We start from the raw sequence: 22,881 nt of genomic DNA on the forward strand, positions 1-22,881 counted from the left end.
GGTCTTGTTTAAATATTTTTCCTGTTTTTCCCAAATGGAACCAGCATCTCCCAGATCAAGGCTAGCAGCCTAATTAATCACTGCTCTGCTCCTTCCTCCTCTCTGTATGACTGTGTGGGTAACTTACTTATTGATGATAATTTTACAAGTTAAAACATTATTTCAGCATTTTAGATTATTCTTATCTAAAAAGGGTACAGTCCCAACACTACTTAAATCAAAATTGCATTGATTTAGTGAAGATTTCACCTAAGAATAAGTTTTATGTCTAAACAGACAGCTAAAATATCATAATAAAGATATTTATATTTATATTTATATTTATATTTATATTTATATTTATATTTGTATTTATGCTGCATATTATTGCAGCATTTAATTAGTAGCTCTGTTTCCCAAATAAGGTAAGTCTGGTTTGATTAAAATGAAATTTGTTAAATATTAGCTATTTACAGAGTACTGAAGTAGCAAACTTTCGGCCATTGTTTTGTTTCACAGCTGCCCTGAAGATTTCCCCTTTCCTGATATAAAATATTGAAATAGTGGTGCTGTCTGGTGTGTTTTTGCAGTCAGGAGGATCTTACATTTGCCTCTTTACAAGGAGTTGATTTAATGTAAATATAAAAACTAAGAATTTCTGGTTTATATTTTCTTCTTGAGACTTATAAGTCAGTCCATTTTTTGCAGTGTTGTGAGCTGCTGTTGGCGCAATAGTGCCATGTAGTACTATTACATATTAAATATTGGAAATCTCAGAAGAAACTCTCATACTGACTTCCTTGCAGATGGGAGACTTACAATTTTCAATTTACCTGAGGCTTTCTCCATACACCAGGTTTTTTTGTTACATTATACAGTAGTATTGTTTCCTCTAATAGCTCTTCCAGTGTTACAGTATTACAGACCTAAAACCAGCAGGAATGCACTAATATATATATTATTACAGTGCATCACTTAACTTACTCTCCCTATTCTATAGTATGTAAAAACTGGTCCCGTTGACAAAGATTTAAGACAAAACATGGCGTGTGATATTTTCTGTCAATATTACATTTTAAAATAAACATAAAAATTACACCCAGGCCAGTCTCTTTTCAAAAAGTACCTTTTTGTTTTAAAGTTATATTATTTAACTTCAAAGTCAGGTTTTATCTTAAAAGTAGCAGAGAAAAACTGTGAAATAGCAGAAGTTTACAAAGAAATTCCCTTATTTGCTTTTATACATAGGATTTACATTTTCCATTTTTCTCTGAAGTAACTAGATTCAATGGTAGGGTTTTCTTCTTTTGGTCTCTGATATCATGGTATTCCTTTTCGATCTGTTAATCATTCAGTTGAAAGCTGTGTATCAGAATATAGAGGCAGTTTGATCAGTTGTGTGAGAAGAAATGTAGAGAAAACTCTTAACAGTGTGTGAAATCACTGGACAGATTGGAGAGCTGGGACATATTCTGTCATGCCAAGAAACTTACTGATTCTTATTTTATCTCTTTTTCTTTAATACATTAAGAGAAAACAGGAAAACATGTACAGGGAGGTGCTTGTTTGTTTTAGGATTAAAGTCCATGTCTTTTGACCTATTTTTCTTAGAGTTTTTTTTCATTCCATATCACTTGCATGTATTTTGCAAGCAGAATGGCAATGATCCATTGACTTTTGCAAGACTGTGTTAGTAAGAGGTTAATTTTAAAGAAATATGACTGGAGTAGCAAGAAACTGGTATAGAACTATTCTGCCAGAGAGCCATGTCTTCATGGAGACTTTGCAGAGTTTGACTGAGCATCACTTAAAGGTAATCTGTACATTAAAGAGATGCTTCTCTGGAATGGTCAGTTTGGGCCCTTCAGCAAGAGTGTGCTTTCAGAGGGAATAAAAATGTAATGGTAATGTCAAGCAAGGGTTATGGTAATATTCCAGTAATGTATACCGTGATAGCTATTTTTGTTTTCATAATTTTCTATATTGCTCCAAGTCAAATGTGCATCTATATTTTTTAAATACGTATTTTAAATCCAGAACTTTTTTACATGCATGTATTTCCAAGATTCCTAGTGAAGAAGGGGTATAAAATGAGTAATGCTAAATAGATGCTGAAAATAAATAGGTATTGCTCTTGATCAGTGCAATAAAATGTGGAGAATAGATTTTTCTCTGTTTCTTCCCTTGATATAGTTTGATTTAATTTCCTATAAATTGATAATTGCAGATATGTGAATTATGAATTTGACATTGTCATGCTGTAATTTTCTGCAAAATCATGTTCTCCAGAATTTGATTTTAATTGCATTTCATTTTGGAAAACAACTTCTTTGCCGAAAATCCTGCCTGAGAAAATTTTATTTGCTATATAACTTTTTAAGCTGTAGTTGATCATAGCAGTTAATTTATGGAGCAGAAAAAGGAACCTGTTCTTTCATTTAGGAAAGCAGCTAGCTTATTTGGGTAATTAGTGTCCAGCAAAATTTTACTGGAGTTTTACTGGTTTTGCCTGCTATGAATGTGCCATATTGTGATGACTAAGCTAAGCTTTCAGGTCAAATACTTCCATAATTATTTATGTGGCTCTTTTAAGCACATCATAGACTCATTTAGATTAGAAAGAACCTGTAAGAAAGATTGAGTCCAGCCATAAACCCAGCGCTGCCAAGTCCACCAAATCATAGCAAGGAAATACATCCTGTAAAAAATGAGCTCAGTAGTATCTTTTCATTGCACATGCCACGGAGTGCTTGGCATAAAATCTAATTCAAGAGGCAAAAATACCACTTTCAGTGTTTAAAAATTACTTAATCTGTGAGAAACTTACTTTTTCAGTAATGGAAAATATACCTGAGGAACAGTTATGAATAGGACATAGTCTGTGTTTTTTTAAAAATGTTATGCCCTATGATAAACATAAATTATAAACAGGAAATGTATTTGCTCACTTGATTGCATGATAACATGGGAAAAAATAAGGCACAAGAAGTATGGATGAGTATGCATATTAGGGTTGTTTATATTATTTAAAATATTAAGAAAATACTGAGTCTTGAACACATCCATACTTGGGAGCTTTCTATCATAGATGTCTTAAAAAATAATTAATGATTTTCTTTGGGCAATTCAGTAACTGAACATTAAAACATAGTTCAAATGAGAAGCAGAATTTTTAAATAACATGTAGCATATTTTTGTTTTGTGTTAATGTGTTGTGGGTTTTTGTTGGCACACAGTAGTACCTTTTCTTTAAACTACTACTTTAAACAGCACATGTAAATTAAAGTAGCACTATCATATTCAATTAGAAGATGCATAAATTGATCCAGTAAATTGATTATTTTTTATGGAATAATGTTCTGTACAGGCTCCAGTCTTGGACACCCCTTAGCCTGTTCATATAAAGTGGCAGTGTTCAAGCACCCTGTGACTGAGCTGTGGCCTCTTTGCTCCCTGTCCCTCAGTGGTGTGAGCCACTCAAATGGGGTGATGGTCTCGCAGTATCCACCACTGGTGCAGCCTCCCCTCCCATGCAGTTCTGGGCCCCACGGTTTAAGGACGTGAAGGTCCTTGAACATGTCCAGAGGAGAGAACAAAGCTGGTGACAGGGCCGGAAGGCATGTCCTGTGAGTTGTGGCTGAGGACACCACGCTTGTCTGGTTTAGAGGAAAGGAGACTGAGGGATGACCTCTTACAGCTTCCTGAGGAGAGGAAATAGAGAGTGATGGCCTGATCTCTTATCCCTGGGACCCAGTAATGCAGCATGTGGGAATGGTGCAAAGCTGTGCCAGGGGAGGTTCAGACTGGACATCAGGAAGCATTTCTTTACCAAGGGGGTGATGGAACACTAAAGCAGGATTCTGAGGGACATGGCTGATGCCCCAAACCTGTTGGTGTTTTTGGACAATGCCCTTAACAACACGCTCAAAATTGCTCAGCCTTGAATTGGTCAGGCAGTTGGTCTAGATGATCAGTGTAGGTTCCTTCCAGCTGAAATACTCTATTCAGTATTATTAGCATTTTAAAATAAAAGTTGGAGTGCTCAATATTATTTTTGCAGAGTGAAATCCTCTGGTTTTCTTGTCGTTTTTCTGTTTAATCCCACCATTTTTCCTTGTATCACTTCTGAAGTTTGTCATGTGTAGTATCTGGCATGGGAGGATCAGGTTAGATATTAGGAAAAAACTGAGAGTGCTTAAGAATTAGAACAGGCTGCCGAGGAAAATGGTGGAGTTGCCATTCCTGGAGGTGTTCACAGAATGAGTAGACGTGTCACTTTGTAATATGGCTTAGTGGGCATGGTGGTACTCAATTGAAGGTTGGACTTGATGATCCTGGGGATCTTTTCCAACTGTAGTGATTCTGTGATTCCGTGGTCTTGGACAGCAGTTTATAGTGTTGTGTATTCTGAGGCAAAACTTGAATAGTGTTCCATTTCTCTGTGTCCATCAGTTTAGGTCATAATTTCTCAGGCAAAGCAATCTTTGCAAACCAGGAGTACTTTGTCTCTGAGTTGAAGTACCTGTGTCTCAGGGATTCTGTAAACAGGATGCAGCCATCACCTTGTCATCTTATTCAAGCAGTGGTGAAAGGACCTGTAGCCAGAAGAAATTAAGTGTTCCAAAAATAACCCTAAATTTTTTTAATATTAAAACAATTACATTAACTGTAAGTTTGCAGTATTTCTTCCTGGAGAGACTTTTTCCCAGGAGGAAGATGACAAGCAAGGAAGCTCAAACATTTGCCTGATTTCTGTTTGCAGTCCTACTTATATTGTGGCTTTATGCAACTAAGATGCGGTAGAGGTGCAACACAATTGGTCTGTATGAAGACTTGTGGTGTCTTTTGCACTTTTTAGAGGTCAGTATTGTTCCTCATCCCTTAGGATATCATTCCTAGTGATTTGCTACAGCTAATAATTTTTTTTAAAAGCTCTAGTCTTAAATTAGAAAAAAGTTATAGATAGTTTCACTTTTTATATTAGTTAAGTTACCGAAGTCCCAGTATTGTCATTATGTTTGATTATGGGGTAGTGTGACTTCTAGATACACAGACTGTTAAATAGTCTGTTAAGTAGTTAAAAATCTACTAAAAAGGTTGAAAGATATTGGAATTTCCTAGGCATTTTAATGTCTCATAAGAAGGAACTTTTGAAGTCAGAATTCTGTTCATGTTGTGTGTGCACACTTTTGAGTGTGCAATGGCTTTTTTCCACAAAAGTTTATCCATCAAAAGATTTGAAAAAAAAATCTACTGTATTTATGTTATTACAAATCATCATCTAGCAGATGAACAGATAGATAACAGCTTTTTTTTGCATGAATGCAGAATCTGAGCAGTGGAGAGGGTATTTGTTTTGATTTTAGTGTCCTGTAACCTGCTGTCACTTTGGAGCCATTGGCGCTCACTTCTGTGGACATTCAGCAGATCTTTGGAGATTTTTGTAACAGGGAGGTAGCAGATGAAGGTGGGCAGTGGGTTTTGGTTTTGCTTTTTACACCCTGGGTAAGTTTTGCAAACAGGAATTAATTTGTATTAACATGTTGGGAATCTTACAATAATCCGCACTGAGCTTCATGCAAAGGTCTGCATGTGTGTACCTTGTGAGTTTAGTTTTACAGATACTCTGTGGCTGGGTGGTAGCTGAAGCCATCTGGAGTGTGCAGGAGAAATGTGAACTCTGTACTTTGTGATCAGTTGTAACTGTATTCCAAGCAAGTTCATATTCTCATATAAATTGGTGGAAAAACATACTTCTGTGGTTTCTATATTATTTTAAAACTGGCAATTTATCAAGTGAATTTTCTTGAAATTTCCATGCTTATTAAATTCCAGATTATGTATTTTGAGTAAGCTGGAAACTTAAACTTGTTTCCATAAGTATGGCTGCAGGTAAACAACCAATTTTAGTCCAGAAAATAGCTTTTGCTTCTGTCAACATGTTGTTTATTTTCTCCCTGAGATAAAAAGTTCAGTTTTCTGATATTTGTACCAAGATAAAGTCTGTAAACAAGATTAATATAGTGTGGAAAAGGTTGTCAGCAGCCCTGGCAAAGGAAATAAGTTGCCTGTACACAGAACATACTGTAAACTGAATAAAAGTGTCAGGTCCACCATGAGATAATGTGATCATGAACCTCTAACAAAGCATGACATAGGCACGGTCGGCTTTTCTTATAGCCACAGTGTAGAAAATGGATTACTATATTCCAGGGATACCCACTGGAATAGCATGAAAACCTCATTTTGAGATTAATGCAGGATATAACTCTCAAGAGCTGAGCTGCATACTTACCTCTAGTGTTAAAGTAACAGTTTAGTTATTCATCTTAAAATTTGGAAATTACATATTAAAATGCTGGTTTATATTTCCATGTCTGTCTTTGTGAATGGCCATTTCTCAGTTTTATTATTAGATGAACCATGACATTGAAACAGTAGCATTTGGTCAATGTTTTATTGTCATCCCATGGCTGTGTAAGGCCTTGATCAGTCTAGTAAAACAGTAAATTCCAAATGGGCATAAAGCAATAGGTGATGTTCTCCCAGGTAGCTGCCGTGATTTCCTCTACTAGGATTTGTATGCTTGCATAGATTTTTCAGAGGTGAGATATTACCAATTCTTCTTAATCCCCGTCAGCCAGAAAAGTGACAGCACTTTATTGTTTCTCAATTCAGCCTAGAGTGACATCATTCTTCAGGTCAAAGAAGCAGATTTTGGTCAAATACTTTAACCACTTGGAGCTCTCAAATTATTCAGCAAGCATTCTTTGAAAGTCTTCCAGACTTGGAGCTCTGACTGCCCTGCCTTTTCTCCATTACAAAACCACATTAATAGGGATTCACTTAAGAGTTGAGCTTATAATTCTTCTAATGACGAGTAGGCTGCTTTTATCCATGAATCTCCAGCTTACATAGTTTTGGCAAGCCCGAGCCATGTAAATATATTACCATTGAGTTTTTGTGGTCTCCTGTCAAAACTGGCCCAACATCTGACTTCATTCCACCTCTGGTTATCTCCTGACTATAAAACTGTGTCCAAGGAACTGAAAGTTTGTTCCTTCATTCTTCCCATCAGGAAGAGTTTGCCTGCTGCTCTCGTTCTTGAGCATGTGTCTCATGAGTTGTCTCTTACTCTTCTGCTTTTACCTATCTACACATGGGCATGAATTAAGCATTTTGAAAAAATAAAAATAAAGCTGTTTGAATCCATTCTTGAGCAATATCAGAATGTCATCATCAGCAAAAGTCTGCATGTGCTGTCGTGCATTCTGAAGATCATACTTCAATTGACGCTATCACATATCTTAGGTTTCAGTTTATATAAAGCACTGGACAAGGGCTACAGTACAGTGTGGTAAAAATTATTTTACCTTTGCTTTCTATCCCCTGTCAACTTGAATTTCAAAAGTTTTGTGTTGGGAGGGGTTTTTTTAATAATTTTTTTGCTGTATGAGCAATAAATAAGGACAATATATTGCCAATGATTTTCAAAACATCTAATTTTCATCTTTTGGAAGTAAAGTACTTCATGGACTTCACAGAAAAGTAACTTAGGTCCTTGATATCTGTGTCTTTATGTCTGACATCCAATCAGAATTACACATAAAGGATTTTGCTTAATCTCATATAGCACTTTCTGCACTCAGGCTTTACTTTAAAATTGCAGATATTGCTAATTGCATTTACTGTATTTAGTATAATGTGTCTATTTTGTGTTTAATGTTTGTGATGTATTTTCTTAATAAGCAACCATTTTGTGCATATGCTGCCCCATTATTCAAAGACATTTTTCCTTTATGTTTCCATTAGATAACTCCAGGACCAGGTGGTAGCAGGAAAACAGTTCACTTGTCCCAGGATTCTCTTCACCATGAGTGAGTATCAGCGATGGGAGTTATAACTTTTTGCTATGGTTTGCTTTACAATGGTACCTCTGTCTCAAAGCCACATTTTACAACTGCACAAATGTGATGAGAGCCACAGCTCAGTTTACCTGCTGGTCTTTATTTAATAAGAGTACTTAAAATCCTTTTTATTTCATTTTTTGTTTCTTAATGAAACATGAAATTCAGGTCTTTGTAAATGTGTTTTTATGAACTTTCTAAGTATCCTTTCCTAAAATGCAAACTTGTTTAAGGCTGGATAGCAAAAATGGGTTCTTTGAAAATACTTGTTTTGTTTTTCTCTAAAGAGAAATTCAGAAATGCCAAGCTTGAATGTATGCAAATACATAAGCATCATATCTTCTAGTCTTTCACATGATGTATCGTGTGAGGAAGAAGTTTATAATAATTTTCACAAAAAGATATTGAATTCGTTGTTTAAACACCTGTAATAGGGAATGTAATTCACTTTCTTTAGTTACTCTAGTGTGTCATTACTGTAAACTCTATTCTCTTCCCCTGACAACATTAACAGCATTATTTATTGGTTACATCTTTTGAACACTTGGAAGATTATATTTTCCTTTATTTTTCAAAACAAAACTCTAAAACATAGACATACATGATGAGGAAATTATATGTAATTTGTATATTTGGAGATACATTTATATGTTCTAACTGCTACTAGATACATCATCCACAGTTTAAAACAAAACTTGTCAAACCAGAGGTACTACAAACATCAGCTCCTCAGTACCAACTGTTTTACACCACTAATCCACCTCTGATTCATCTCATAACTTGAAAATGTGTGTGTAAATTCAAGAGATTGTGATTTTGTAAGTTATTTCTACCAATTTCTACCAGTAATTCAACTGTTATTTTATGGGTTTTACTTATTTTACTTAAAAAGACAAGCAAACAAATAATACTGTAATTAAGGGAATGGACAAAATGGTAAAAATCAGTGTCAAAGCTGTGTGTACATGGAATCTCGCAGTTTTCACCAGATTTTGAACTCCTGAGTACAATTGATGAATGTTTCATGTCCAAAATACATAGATGTCTACCTTATCTCAAGGTATACTTTTTACTTTATTGCTGTCGTTCCTTTTTCACTTCCATCTCCTTTTCCTTAATCACCTTAAAAGTAGAAAAAGCAGTATGGAGGTTTGGGTGACAGCTGGTCTTTTATGCAGGAATGAGAGAGTTGGCTGCTCATTATCAAACTCAGAAAAGCTGAGTGACAAAAAGCCACAAAACTTTCAGATTTGTGACTTGAAAATAAAGGGATCTAAACCAGACAGTTCCATGGAATCTGAATCTTTTCAGTATACTAATTAAAGTAAAAATTGAAGTGTAATTATATGGCTGCTTGGGGGAGAAAATGGGACTAAATTGCATTGAATGGAGCTGTTTCAGAAAAAGCATGGTTAAGTTAAGCTTGTAATCTTTGGTTACACTTCTAGAGGAATGTGCAAGCATAATAGCAGATAGTGGGATGCTCTTTTTGTGCAGTATTTCAATGGATGGAATTATTTTATCCTTTGACCAAAACCTGTTGCTTGCTTACACAAATAGTATGTAGATACTACATGTAACTTGAGATCCCCCTTGTTGTAGGGTTTTTTTTTCTTTCCCCTTTTCCTTTTGCGAGTGTGCAGGTTTGTATGATGCTTGCTACAGCTCCATTCAGATGGTAATTCAGTTCTGTGTGACCACAGTGTGTATGTGAGCCAGTATTATTATGCTTTTACTGCTGTTGAGGGAAGAGGCACATTGTGACATCCCTGTATGTCAAAATCTTACTCTGAATTTCCATCTCTATGAAATAAGGCTGCCAATAGTCACAATTTTGCAGTTGTATGGAGATATGAAGCCACTAGGTTTTCAGACTGGGCATTTCACTTTAGTTTCAAACTCAGACCTCAGTTTGTGAAATAATACATTAACAGCTATCAGGTAGTCCAAACTACTTTAAAGTCTTTTCAGCTGTAATCATTAATAAGTACCATTTCAGTACTAAATATGGAATTACATTAATTTATAGCATGTACATTGTAGTATATTAAAATACCATCATTTATGTATTATTTTAGCTTGTTTGACAAAATATAATTACCTATAAAGCCAGCAGCTGCTCAGAAGTGAAACTGTGATGCATTCTTTCAGAACTGTTACAAACTTAAAGCGTTCAATAAAAATACCCCATTAAAATAAAGCATAGCCAACGGCTGTATTTTCCTGGCAGGCAATAAAATACCCAAAAGCATGCACAGACTGGTCATATGACAGCATGTGCTTTGTTAGTTATATTGTTAAACCTGTCTTTTCTTTTTCTCCCACAGTCACTGGTTTAGCCCTGGGGCTAGAAAGGAACACAGCCAGGTAAGAACTGCTTTGATCAAGAACAGTTTACTTGAGATTATAAAGAACTTTACCTCTACTTCAGAGGTAGTGGGCTAATATTTTAAGACATTGCAAACAAAGCAGATATCATTTCATATCTTCTTTTAAGCAAACATATTAACAGCAGTGCATTTCCAAAATTCTCTTAATTAAAAATCTTTAATTAGTCACTTAATTTCACTTAAGTATTCTTGAGGTTTTAGTGTTTAAATGAAAATTCTGATTTTTTTTTTTAATGATTTTGTCAATTGTGGTATCTCCAAATGTTACATTTCTTAAAGTGCTGGAAAGCAAAAGGTTTTGCTCCCAAAATCAAGAAATACAGAACTAGTTACACAAGTGGGGAGCCTTCTACAGGAAGATCTTCAACTCCATTTTTCTGCATTTCATTGGTTAAAGTGCCTACTGCAGTAAAAAAAAGGAACTGTTACATCTCCATCATGGTGCAGATATTGGTGAAAATACCTTGCTAGGTTGTCTGCTGAGCCCCTACAGTGCAGTCCCTGGGAGATCCAAGCCTAGAGATGTGGTTGCAAGAATGTGAAGCCATATTTAATGTTTGATTAGCAACATGGCACTTAGTTCCTTAGCTTGTCTTCAGACATGGAGGAATACCTCTCTCTGTGTGGATGGTAGTGAGGTCTAAACAGAACGTACTTTCCAGGACTATAAAATGTGAGAATAAATCTGCTCTCATTCCATAGATGTATAGTTAACTTCAACTGCTCAGTAAAAGTAGCTGAATATATCATTAACGCATTGAAATTTAACACAAACTTTCCATTTTTTTAAGTTGGAAAAAGTTGATATAGCAGTTGATTGCATTAGATCTGTGCCAGTTTGCTGGTACTTTTGCCAATGTAAATAAGATTTGAAACTTCAAAAGGAAAGAAAGTCTGAAGAGTCTTTGGAAGGTTCATCTTCAGATGATCCATCATGAACTCTTGTAGCTCCAGTAAGTCATAGTTTAAACCTTTCCTGTTCCCTCCCCTTTCTTTTGAACTCCAGAGCAAGCAATACTACTTACCCAGAACTGCCAGAGTGGACAAAGCACAGTAGTTTTAGCTGTAAATTGGGATTCCAGCATGTTACAATAAGCTGACTGACACTTGACCTCTAAATAGACAGCTTTATATAATTCACGTTTAACTCTCATTGTTTTGAAATAAATTTTCTAGTGTAAGGAGCATCTAAAAAAAACTAGGTTACCATGAGTTTGATGAATTAATCAATTTTTCTCCGATAATAGCAGATTTGAGTTAATTTTATATTTTATGTGGGTTTTTCCATCTTTCCTAAGAGCTGTATTTTCAGAGCTTATCTGAAGTTAACTGAATTCGTAATTTACAGATTACTAAGGAATGGTGAAGTAAAGCTAATGTCACTAATTATAGATGTTACTGGTACATAATGGGTTTGAGCTTTTTTTTTAAGACAGGAAGAAAATAATGAGTGTGATGGTGTCATGTAATTTTGACAACCAATAAAATTCTCACTAAATTTATTTATATAGTAAACTACTGCATCTGAGAACTAGATAGTTGAAATTTCAAGAAGCATTCCTTGTACAAGAGGGAAGCTGTAGAGAGTTGAGGAGAAATTGTTTAGTTTTTCAAACTGGTGGCATTTTTTGGAGTCCATGGTCATCTACAACATTAAGGGTTGGTTGTCCAAGTCTTAAAGTTGATCATTTCCTAATTTCTACAGGATTTTCAAGTGTCTTTGCTGTGAATATTAGGTTGATTTGCCTCTCTTTTGTTTCTAAACAGTCTTTCATTCTAATCTTCCTTCAATATATGAGACATTTCAAACATTTGTGGGGTTTTTATACTGTCCAGTTTTAATTTCTTTAGTATAGCATTCTCATGGTTGTTTTTTACTGTCAGTGTGCCTTGACTCGTCTGACAAACGTCATAATGCTGGAAATACAATTTTGAGTGTTGGCATCTGAATGAAAAGTCTTCCTTTATTTGTCTAAAAATAAACAAAATAAACCACAGCTTGTTTCAGAAGCTGAGTCACCATTTCAGTTAAACAAATCCTTCACTGTTCCTACTTCCTCACTATTACAGGAAGCTTTAATACTGTGTTTTTGTTGATTCTGCAACTTGCAAATTACTAAAGCTCCTGGGGCTTAGAAGAGTTTACAACTGTTTCATAACTGCTTAGATACAAGTGCTAACCTGAACAGTTTTTTTATAAATTAAGTGTCCTCCGAACAGTTCTAATTATATGACTTCAAAAATTTGAATTGAAATTGTGAAAATTGTAAAATTTTACAGATAAAGTTAATTGTGAAATTGTGATTGCATGGCTTTCTAATATGCTTTGAAAATGCTTTAATTCTTACATTTTCAATTATTCAGGCATATTAAATTGGTGGGATATATACATTTACATATTAGCTACTATTGTAAAGTTCTATTAACGTCCATCTCAAAGTCATGGGTGAAAACTATTGACAGGTTACTCAAGAGAGGAAATAACTGCATTGTCAGGATAAAAATTCTAAAAAGCAAATGAAGGCACTGTTTGTGAGACTCTTCTGAACATGTTTTCTTCTAACAGCTTCAGCTCTTGCGAGACAACCGCTCGGAGAGGGGACACAAGAAGAACAGCTCTGTAAAAACAGCCAGCAGGTAAGTGAATGTGGCAGCTGCCTTTAGTGCACTTCATGTATTTGGTGATTTCTCAAATCTTTATATAAAACACTATTCTTTTGGGGTATTTTCAAAGGTCTTCTGGGTTTATTTGTAACTTACTTTCAAGAATTTCTTTTGAATGCCATAATCTTTGCCTTATGTTTGAGTGTTTGGCCTTCTTTGGTGACTATGTGCAACTGCATTTGCCGAACTTAATCTCTTTAGAACATCAGAATTAAATGGATGCCAAAGTAAGGTTTGTGCTTCTGGCATGTAAATTAAGTGCTGGAAACATATAAAATTATATTATGCATATCTGAAATCAAGAAGATAAATACTGTAACACTTAAATTGTTCATATATTTTGACAATAAACATTTCATTGTGAAGACTTAATAAAAACAAATCTACTTCTATCTCCATCTTCTTTCCTTCTCCTCAAAAGAAAAAAACTTCAAGACTGAACTTACAGAGGGGTTTTTTTATGTGCAAGTCACCTGCTGAATCTATTCTACCAAATAATTATTTTAATTTTAACATTTTTTTCAAATGAGAAACTACAGAAATGCTTCCCATGCTATGCACAACACTTTACACAATTTTTATGTTGTCCTGTAAAGATGGCAATGTGCCATCAAATTACTTTCTTCAAAAAGTTGTAATAAATTTATATCATCAGGTGATTCTACCACTTGAGACAATTTTACCATGTGATTGTACCACTTGAGACAATTTTCTGTCAGCCAGTTGATTTTTAGTATGTATGCAGTCACTCAGACCAAAGATTTTAATATTCTTAGGTACTTGCCTTGCTGATTACCTGGAAAGGGAAACCAATTTTTTTTTTTAAATATGCATATTAAATATGAATCTGTTTCATTGTATACAAGTTCTGGTTACATGCTCTCAAACATAGGTTACAGAAGTGTCAGTCATTCATCTATAGAAATTTTGATTATCTTTGTCTATCAAACCTTTTATATTAAAATTCTGAAAATTTCTGCATTATTTTCTTGCAAGTGCACTTGTAAATGATATTTTCACTCCAAACTTTTGAATGAGTTAACCTTAGATAGAATTTTCACCATAAATGCACTACTATCAGAGTGCTCACAGGAAACTGAGAGTATAAAGTGGGTATAAAGTGAGCAGTAAGGAACAGATTATATTCAGAGTCATTTTAGGATCTTTTTTATGCTGTAGCAAAATAAAACAGAGTATGAGGAATTCAGAATCATAACTTACATGTTTGTTATCCTGGCCAATGAAGCTCTTGGGATCTGTTTGTTACCTGCACAAGCAGTTAGAAGAGAGAGTTGTAAAGTGGCATTAAATACATGAAGTGATCTTCAACCTCTCTTCATGTCCAGTCAACAGTACCTTAATAGACTCTTATCCCAATAAACATGTGGCAGTTTTGTGTAGAAGTAATACGTGTCAAATCCAAGAGTGAAGATTAGCATTTTCAAAAAAAATCCATATTGTTAAAGTAGCACTTACATAAACTATTATTACAATGTATTACAAGGTACATGATGTACACAGTCCAGATTCATCCAAATAAGTCAGGTTATTTCAAAATAATTACTTGTGCTCTTTCAGAAAACCACCATTCTCTCTGTCTACCATAGAAACTTGAAGTGACTTAAAAAAAAATTCAAAGTACTACAAAACTCGTGTTCTTAATAGGCCATCTGCTGTCTTAGAATATGAAAGCATACAGTCTTGTTTACATGGTATATATTAAACATATATGGACACTTCCAGCTACTTCAGATGAGCAATCCCTTAAAAAGAGGCATACAAAAAGTACTGGCTCTGACCTTAAATTGTCTTGCTCTTTGTTGCTAAATGCAGTGAGAGAACTGCATAAGTGGACAAGTTTTGGACATTCTGTAAAATTATTGTACTTATCCAGAATACAGCTGTTTTTATTGCAAGACTGAATTTCTGTGGGTCTTTTTTTTGTATCATTTTCAGATAACTGCATTTCTTGTTCATTCTGCTATTCTTTTGTTTTTCATATGTGTCTTGAGATGTGTACACACACATTTTTCTATGCTTGCCTTGACTTTTCTTACCCCTTTTGGATGACTGAACACAGTTCTTGTCTCAGCATGTAGACAATATGTAAATACCCTTATTACATTAGATCAGTGACTTGTGGAATAATTTACTGTGTAAATACATCAGAAAGGTGTGGAGCTCTAAGCATGGCAGTGGTCTGCAGCTGTCTCGTTGTGGTGGAATCATACTGTCTGGGATGAGTTTTACTGTACTGGGTTTAATGTCTTAAATTTCTTCTGTCAAAATTAATGATAATTATCTAATCCTGTACAAACTAACATGAACTTTTGCTAGTGCCAAGATAGTCAAGATTGTAGAGAACTGTTGATATGGCTACTGACAGACCAGATGTGGGGGACAGTCCTGCACTACAAAATTTATAACCTGGATAGGTTATATTACACTGATACAGTTCAATATATCTATCTATTTATGCTACCTATACAGGTAAGATTTAATCTGCAAATATGTAGTTTTCCCATTCATTATTTAGATTATTAACAGTACTGAAAAAGGCTCTTTTAAAAGTGGCATTTCTTTCTCTTCTAGAGCCTTGAAAAAGTTCTGTGTTTATGTTATCTCTCTGCCTTAGGATGGGAACGGTCTCCTCTCCAAATCAGCTACACTCCTTAAAGGATAGATAATTCTTCCAGCTCCTTGTTTTCATCCCCTATTCTTTTGCCAGTAGAGAAGGTTTTTTGTCTGAATTTTTTAATATGTTTTGGGCAAAACCAGCCTGGTTAGCTCAACTCACCTATTTAAATTAAATTGGCTGGTTTTGTACAAACCATATTAAGGCGTGCTCACATGATTTCTTCCTCCAGCAGAGCTGTGGAGCTGATAATCTCCAGCAGATGCGTGATAACAAATAGCTTGGGATAGTAATGTCTTCATCTGGCGCAGTTGTTAGCAGACCAAATGTCTGTCTGTAGCCCGAGGCAGTGGGCAAACATGATTGAGTTACGGGGAGTTAACAAGTTGCTGCTTGGCAGCTGAACTGCCAGAGCTGATCATGGGCTCTTTGCCTGCTCCCCTCATGAGGTAAAATACGTTTTCTTAAGTCACTTCCTTAAAATTTTACAAAAGAAGAGTTTTACCTAAAGGAGATTCCCCATGGCTAAGATTCCTTTGATCAGCAACGGGGACAGTGTTGAAGGATATTTTGCTGAACTGCTGTAACATGATTTTGAAATGTGATTGCATTGTTAACTATGGGGGGGGGGGGGGGACCTCCATCACACAACTGTCTCTCTGTCTTTAAATACCTCATGTACTTATCCTCACAGCCTCCTTAAGAAGAGGGGAAGTACCTTTATCCTCATTTGACAGAATAAGCAGGATACTTAACCAACTTCATATTTTGCCTTTGGTCATACAGTCAATGCCATAACTAGGTAATTTATGCTGTAATCTAGAAGCAAGAGAATTGCAGGTTGGGAAAACAGTGGACTCTGAATAAGTTACTCTCGTGGAATCATTTCCTTTACATAGAGGTCTTGTGTCATATTTCTTTTGTAGTCTGCTCCTGTTAAGTACCTGAGTTATTTCATCTATGTATTTTTTTTCTTACTGTATTGTAACTGTAATTTGATACATGCCTGAATTGAGAAACTGAAAAGAAAATAGCGCCCAAATTTTTACCACTTAGTAATTTTTTTGGGTTGAATCTTGATAATTCTTTGTTGGCTTTCCACATGCCAGTGTTTTCCCCAGAGATGTCTAAAAGAGGAAAAAAAAAATCTACTTTAGTTCCTATGCAGTTCATTCCTGGCTTGAAAGAAGATTAAGTCATACTCATGAAAGTGGTTTCAAGGTAGAGTAGAATTTTACATGTCAGGTTTCAGCTACCTAACTGAGGCTGTGTTAAGAATTTAATCTATGTAGCAGCAGTTTAGCATGAGCTAGTTAGCCAATTCTTGTGGCTGCAAAGTAGACCATAGCTTGAGGTAGAGGTAGTACCTTGATATTTCTTTAAAAATCAGCAGGAGCTCCCTACTTGGCCTTTACTGTAGTGTGGCAGGAGGACTGTGTGCCAGTCCTCCAGTGATCACCTGAGCTGGCCAGAAGTCTTTGGAGTCTTTTCCTGCCATGGTAAACAACACTGATGGAAATTCCCTGTGGTTTTTGCAACTCTTTCTTTCCCTCCTTTCCCTAGTTTTTTCTCAGTCCAGTTTAATTCTGTGCTTGTGCTGATACAAGAGAATGACTCTCACGTCTTTTCACTTCTTATAAATGTGTTCTCTGGGAATTAGTATTTAAAGAAAGCTTGTAATAGATAAAATGGCACCAAACCTGAGGAGAGCTTCACAAAAGACTGTAATTGTTTTGGTTAAAATTGCAACTTTCTGTCTTTCCCAGTTTTAAAGGATAAACCCTATTTGTGCATTTGTAGAGCACTTGTTCATTTTCATCTGATGATATGGAACACGGTACCTTTTTACACAGATATGACAAATAACATTACAGCTGCTCTTTATTTGATCTTCTAAAGAGACAAAGATGTGCAAGGATTCTGCCTGCTCCCTCTTTCCCATCGTGTCATCTGTTGTTTGGGAAAGAGTCCTAATTTGCAACAGATACAAAACTATTTGTCGAGGTGCAGGTTGCCAAAAATAAATGAAACCATTAATTACTACATTTTTTGAGCAGCTGTTAATGGATTGGGATAAGAAAACTGTACATTAGACTACTGGTTAATTACAAGAACTGTAATTGTTTAATGTAGCTTTTGTGGAATGAAATTACAATACCAGAGGAGGTAAATTCAGCCACTTTTTGAAAATTATACACGAACACGTGCACATACTTACACTGCAGAAAAGCAAAGGAATGCATAGCTGTTTTATTAGGTGATTTGCTTCTGCTATCACATGAACACATATTCTCAACAAAAATACTTTAAAATAAAGTCATATTTAAACACACCTTTTAATTCAAGTGTAAAATTATTAAAGGTAGTAAGTTAATGTCTTGTAACCCCAGAGCTAATAATGCAGGAGATTCAGATACAACATTAAAATCCAAATGTGTTTACATCATTAGAAATTAACAACTAAGCAGTTTTATCTCCTCTTTGGAGTGCCATGAAGCAGTAACTGTGCTGTTATGATTGCTGCTTAATAATATTTGCAGTTCCAGATTAAATTATGTGAATGTTTGAGGACACATTGCTTCCCTCCCTTGCTGTCACCCGCAGGGACAACATTATTCCATCAGTTTAGTATTTTTCTTCTCTGGAAAGGATAAAAGATGGTGCTGTTTTGGGAGACAGCAATTCCTGATTGAGTTTTCTGTACTGTTGCCTTATTTTTAAGGTGCTGAAAGGATTTCCACTTGGGAGAGGAGGACAGGGCGATGAGAGTTTAATTGTTATTTCAAAGTGTAGCAAATATGTGATATTTTAATTTTATGGAAATCTTTGAGCCTCAGTAGTGTTTCATGGATAGATTTAAAGTATCTGTTGAATAAATGGCCATTAATCACCTAATGTCTTTAAAGTGTTGCCTTTTAACTGGACTTCCATAGTGAGAATTTCACAAAAATAGAAGAAATTTTGAACCAGGCTCTGTTATAAAAATACGTTTTTCCATTAATTCCATCAGAGCAATTTCTTTGGCATCTTTAATGCAAAATTAGGTACAAAACCACAAGCTGAACTTTGTTGTTCTTGCACTAGAATCTAATATACTTTATAATAAGGTACATAAACAAGCTGCTAAATGATACTGAAAATTGTCATTTAAAATGGAATTCCAGGTACATGAGAGTATATATTTAACAGGAAGTTAATATTTCCTGATTTTAAAAACATTTATAGTAAAAAAAATCAGATAACCTCTAGAAATTATGTACCTGTGGATCCTCCTGATGTACTATCTGGATTGAATTTTTCCCCTGAATGAACTGATAGCAAGTTTCTCACTTTCAAGTAACCAAATTTTAGCACATGGTGTGCTTGTTTCTCACATTCACCTGCAATAGATACTCTGTCTTGCTGTCTTTTTGCATAAGTTTGTGCTCCACAGCTCAAACTTTGCTTGTCTCAGCTTACCTATTAAAATACTAACGGCATAAGGACAAACTTAATTTGCACTCCAGAGGTCTGAAGACCCCTCCTGCTGTGTAAGGTCTGAGGAGGAGCTGTGCACAGGGGCTTGCTCTGTCCTTCCACAAACTCTTTAACCTGGGGTTAGGCAGCACTGCAGTCAAGGAGGTTGTTTTGCCCTCTGGTTTTCCACTACTCGTTTGTCCCATCGTCTCCCCCACCATGGGAAATTTGGTTTTGTCTCTCTGTGTTCCACCACAAAGGCACATTAAAGCTGCATATCATAAGGATGAAGATGAATAGGTGTGCATGAAGGAAGGGTGGGCTTCCCTCTTTCTGGTTTTATTGCACATTAAATTGTGCGGTTTTTACATCAGGTTGCTACTAAACTCAAAAGGATCCCTGAATCTCATATGTGTAAATCAGTATCCCCTGGTGCACATTCATTAAAATTCTGAGGCATAGGCACACTGACTTCTATCCAGACTGTGGTTTTGTGTAAGGAGAGAAAGAGTTTAGATGAAAATTTGGGTAGTTTGTTTCAAATTGCATACAATTTTCATGTTTTGTCCTCCATTTTTGAGCTACTGTATTACATACTTGGATTTTTAATGTTGCTTCTTGTTCCTTCCCTGTTATAAAACATTTTGAATGCAACACTAATGTTTGCAATAATTTAACCTAACTCTATATGACTGTAATCCAGAACTTTAAAATGTGGTTTTTAAAATCTTTTTGACAAAATACATTTGTCCCATACTAAGTTTATTTAGTGAATATCATACTTGGTAAACAAATATGTATCCAGAAATACCTGGAAGAAATGGTGTAGCTGAGTACACTATCAAGTCCTTCCATTAAAGTGTCTGTTCAAATCCATGTTTACTGCTCAAGTCATAAAGATATTTTCTAAAACACTTCAGAGCTGGGTCAAGGCCCATATCTCTAAAATAGCAGCAATGTTGTTGCAAGATGAAGAGGAAACCAAAGAATATTTGCTTTAGAATTTGTGAAACAATATTGTCCTGTAACAGGATGACATTCTGTTACTGTGACCTATTTTCAAACTACATTTCACCATTGCACAAATATGAGCATTTTTTTAATCATGTACTGCTTAACACAAAACAATAATGGAACTTGCCATCAAAAATATTTAGAAATATTCTAAATGAATATGAAATTTATATTCTGAGTTAGTATAAATAGTAATTTCCTGTATTGAAAATGTGAAATCATGTCATTTGTTGAAGAAAACTGAAAGTTTTTTGCTGTCTAATTTTTGACAGAAGTGTATTTTTTGGGTTTATTTCCTCAGTGTTCCTTGGTGACTTGTTTGTACACCAAGATATTGGTTTGGATTTGCCTTTGTGTAATTCATATACTTTTGATCAATTCCAACTCATGCCCAATTATATTACACTAAATTAACATAATTCAACAGATGTTGATATTTAAATGTTTTCTGGCATTCACATCTTGGACAGCTGTCTTAGAGCTTGGGGAAAAGGCAAACATTTAGAGTTAAATGCTGAACATATGCTTAAATTACTAATTAGAACCAAGAAAAAACAATGCATTATCCTTTCTTAGGGCAGTAGGCCTCTACTACAGAATTATTTTTTAGGGTCTCTTTTCACAAATAAAGTGCATAAGTGACTTAAGTATGGGTGTCAGAACATACGTAGTGATGCAGGTTTTTGTTTTCCACCATGTGCACTAAAATTATGCCAGTGTGAAGTTGAATGTGTCGATTTGTAGTGTTCAGATAAATTTTGGACAACTACTGTGTTTGAATGACAAAAGTGCTGCTAAAGATAACAAAAAGGAGTGTGCTAGGATATTGTATTTATTAAGTGATGAGGTAATCTGATGGGCCAGGGAAAGATTGTGTTCTAGTCATAACAGATTGCACTAGGACCTTCAATAATACAGGTGTGTCACCCTTATGTCTGAAGTTCTGTTGTGAACAGATTGACATTGTATGAAAGGAGTTTGATAGAGTTGCCTGCATTTATCACATCTTTTTAAGATGTAATAAAAGGGAAATAAAGTGCATAGCTCTTCTGGTTAGTGTAATGGTTTTCACACTAGCAGAGGTAAGTGAAGCAATCTATTATATAGATGATGTCATTCTTTAGACAAATTTGAAGAAAAGCTTTACTGTTTGTAAAGGATGAGGAGGAATCATGCATGGAACTGATTTCATGTTGTCTGAGAAAAGTGACAAGAAAGCAAAAGAGCAAAAGAAGGCAGGTGCCTTCTTTAGAATGGAGAAGGAACCATCCCTCTCTAACTTTCCGTGGGGCAGATGCATTACTGCACATGCTAACCTTCTCTGGGTGTTCAAGTAGACACCAGGAGCTGCATTCATGTTTTGACAAGCTGTGTACCACAAAGGAAAGAGGATATCTTTCCTTACAAAATTCCTTAGCCTTTTTTTTCATGTATTTTTTCTCAGAAACAAACATGCCTTGCATATTTCAGTGTAATACTATGAAGTCATCATGCATCTTTTCTGTGGTTAGATTGATACACATGCCAGAGGCAAAGATTAAGTATTTTGTTATACCTAGATAATACAGAGTAGTCTTCCCAAATTTACAGCCCCAGTCGCTTTGTACATGTATTTGGAGTGATACCTTTTAATGTAATCCATACTTCTGGAGACTCAATCAAATGGAAATGTAGAATTTTATGTTTGTCTTAATTTAATTAGCTATTAGTGTTGAGATGTTTAGAAAGACATATATAATAGGGTTTTAATGGTGCTTACCTCTAAACTTATCATAAACTGTTCCATTGACTCTGATGCTCTTGAAGCCATTGTCTGTCACTTGTGGTAATTTAGGAATGTACAGGAAGAATTAAAGTTCCTCCAAACTCCCTTATTTAAGCAGCACTAGTGGATGTGTTCCGCTAGACACCAGATACAGCAGTGCCTGCATTTTAAGCCATGTAAAAACTAGATAGGCTGTACTACAGGTCCATTCTGTGTAAGGAGAATCATTTATGTGATATTTTTGTGTAAAAGGTACTTGAATAATGGAGTATTTTTTGATTTTTATGAAGTTGAGCTGTTCCACACATTCCATTTTTTTAATCATTTTATTGGCTTGTTTCTCTGTTCCACAATCGAGTTCTGTTTTTTCCATCTTTAACTGCTGCTGTGAACATTGCTTCACACTCTCCCTACTCTATTTCAGTTTGTAAGAAATTGCCCAGGAATTTCAAGCTTAAAAGTGAGTTGTCATCCCTACTGCATTCTCTCTACAATCATATCTATATGAATATGTATTTTTATCCATGTTCTAAGACTGAGATCTGACAGTTTCAGTTAGATTTCCCCTTCAAAATAATTCTCTCAAGTCCCTTCTAAAATACAAACCAGTTAACTTTTGTCTTTTTGTGATGTCTCATGAAAGAAGTTGACTTAAAAACTTTCATCAAGCCTCTGCATTAGCTGAAGCATTCAGTAGTGATAAACTTGCAGAGTTCTACAGCCATCTGCAGGAATGCACTGATACTGTGGCAGAACGGGGTGTCACTGTTTACTGTGTGTTTCTTCCTCAGGTGAGAGATGTTAATTGCAATGTAATGGATAGGCAAGTATTGATCATTACCAATTCATCTAATTATGGAATAGAAATTAGTCTTCTTGGAAACCTTATTACATCATAATAATATGCTGCATCGGATTTTCCAAGTTAGTGTACAGAAATTTGGTAAAAACTGTTAAACAAAAAACACTCCTTCACACCTGCCTTCATTAGTAAGTTTTGTTTTGTGATGATAGTGAGTACAGAAGCAGGTAATATACCAGAGAACTAGAAGACATGTTCAGGAGTATCTG

General features: G+C 35.3%; 1 protein-coding gene across 2 annotated transcripts in view; it reads left to right on the forward strand.

Moving 5' to 3' along the window:
* Nucleotides 1-22,881, forward strand: part of GPATCH2 (G-patch domain containing 2) — a 120,685-nt gene that overhangs the window by 78,139 nt on the left and 19,665 nt on the right. For both annotated transcript variants that reach the window (XM_069009517.1, XM_069009516.1), the window contains exons 6-8: nucleotides 7,792-7,856; nucleotides 10,214-10,253; nucleotides 12,843-12,913. In XM_069009517.1, coding sequence (XP_068865618.1) covers nucleotides 7,792-7,856; nucleotides 10,214-10,253; nucleotides 12,843-12,913 — 176 coding nt within the window. The remainder of the gene's footprint in view (nucleotides 1-7,791; nucleotides 7,857-10,213; nucleotides 10,254-12,842; nucleotides 12,914-22,881) is intronic.

The sequence above is a fragment of the Aphelocoma coerulescens genome, chromosome 3 (genome assembly GCF_041296385.1).
Source record: "Aphelocoma coerulescens isolate FSJ_1873_10779 chromosome 3, UR_Acoe_1.0, whole genome shotgun sequence".
NCBI lineage: Eukaryota > Metazoa > Chordata > Aves > Passeriformes > Corvidae > Aphelocoma > Aphelocoma coerulescens.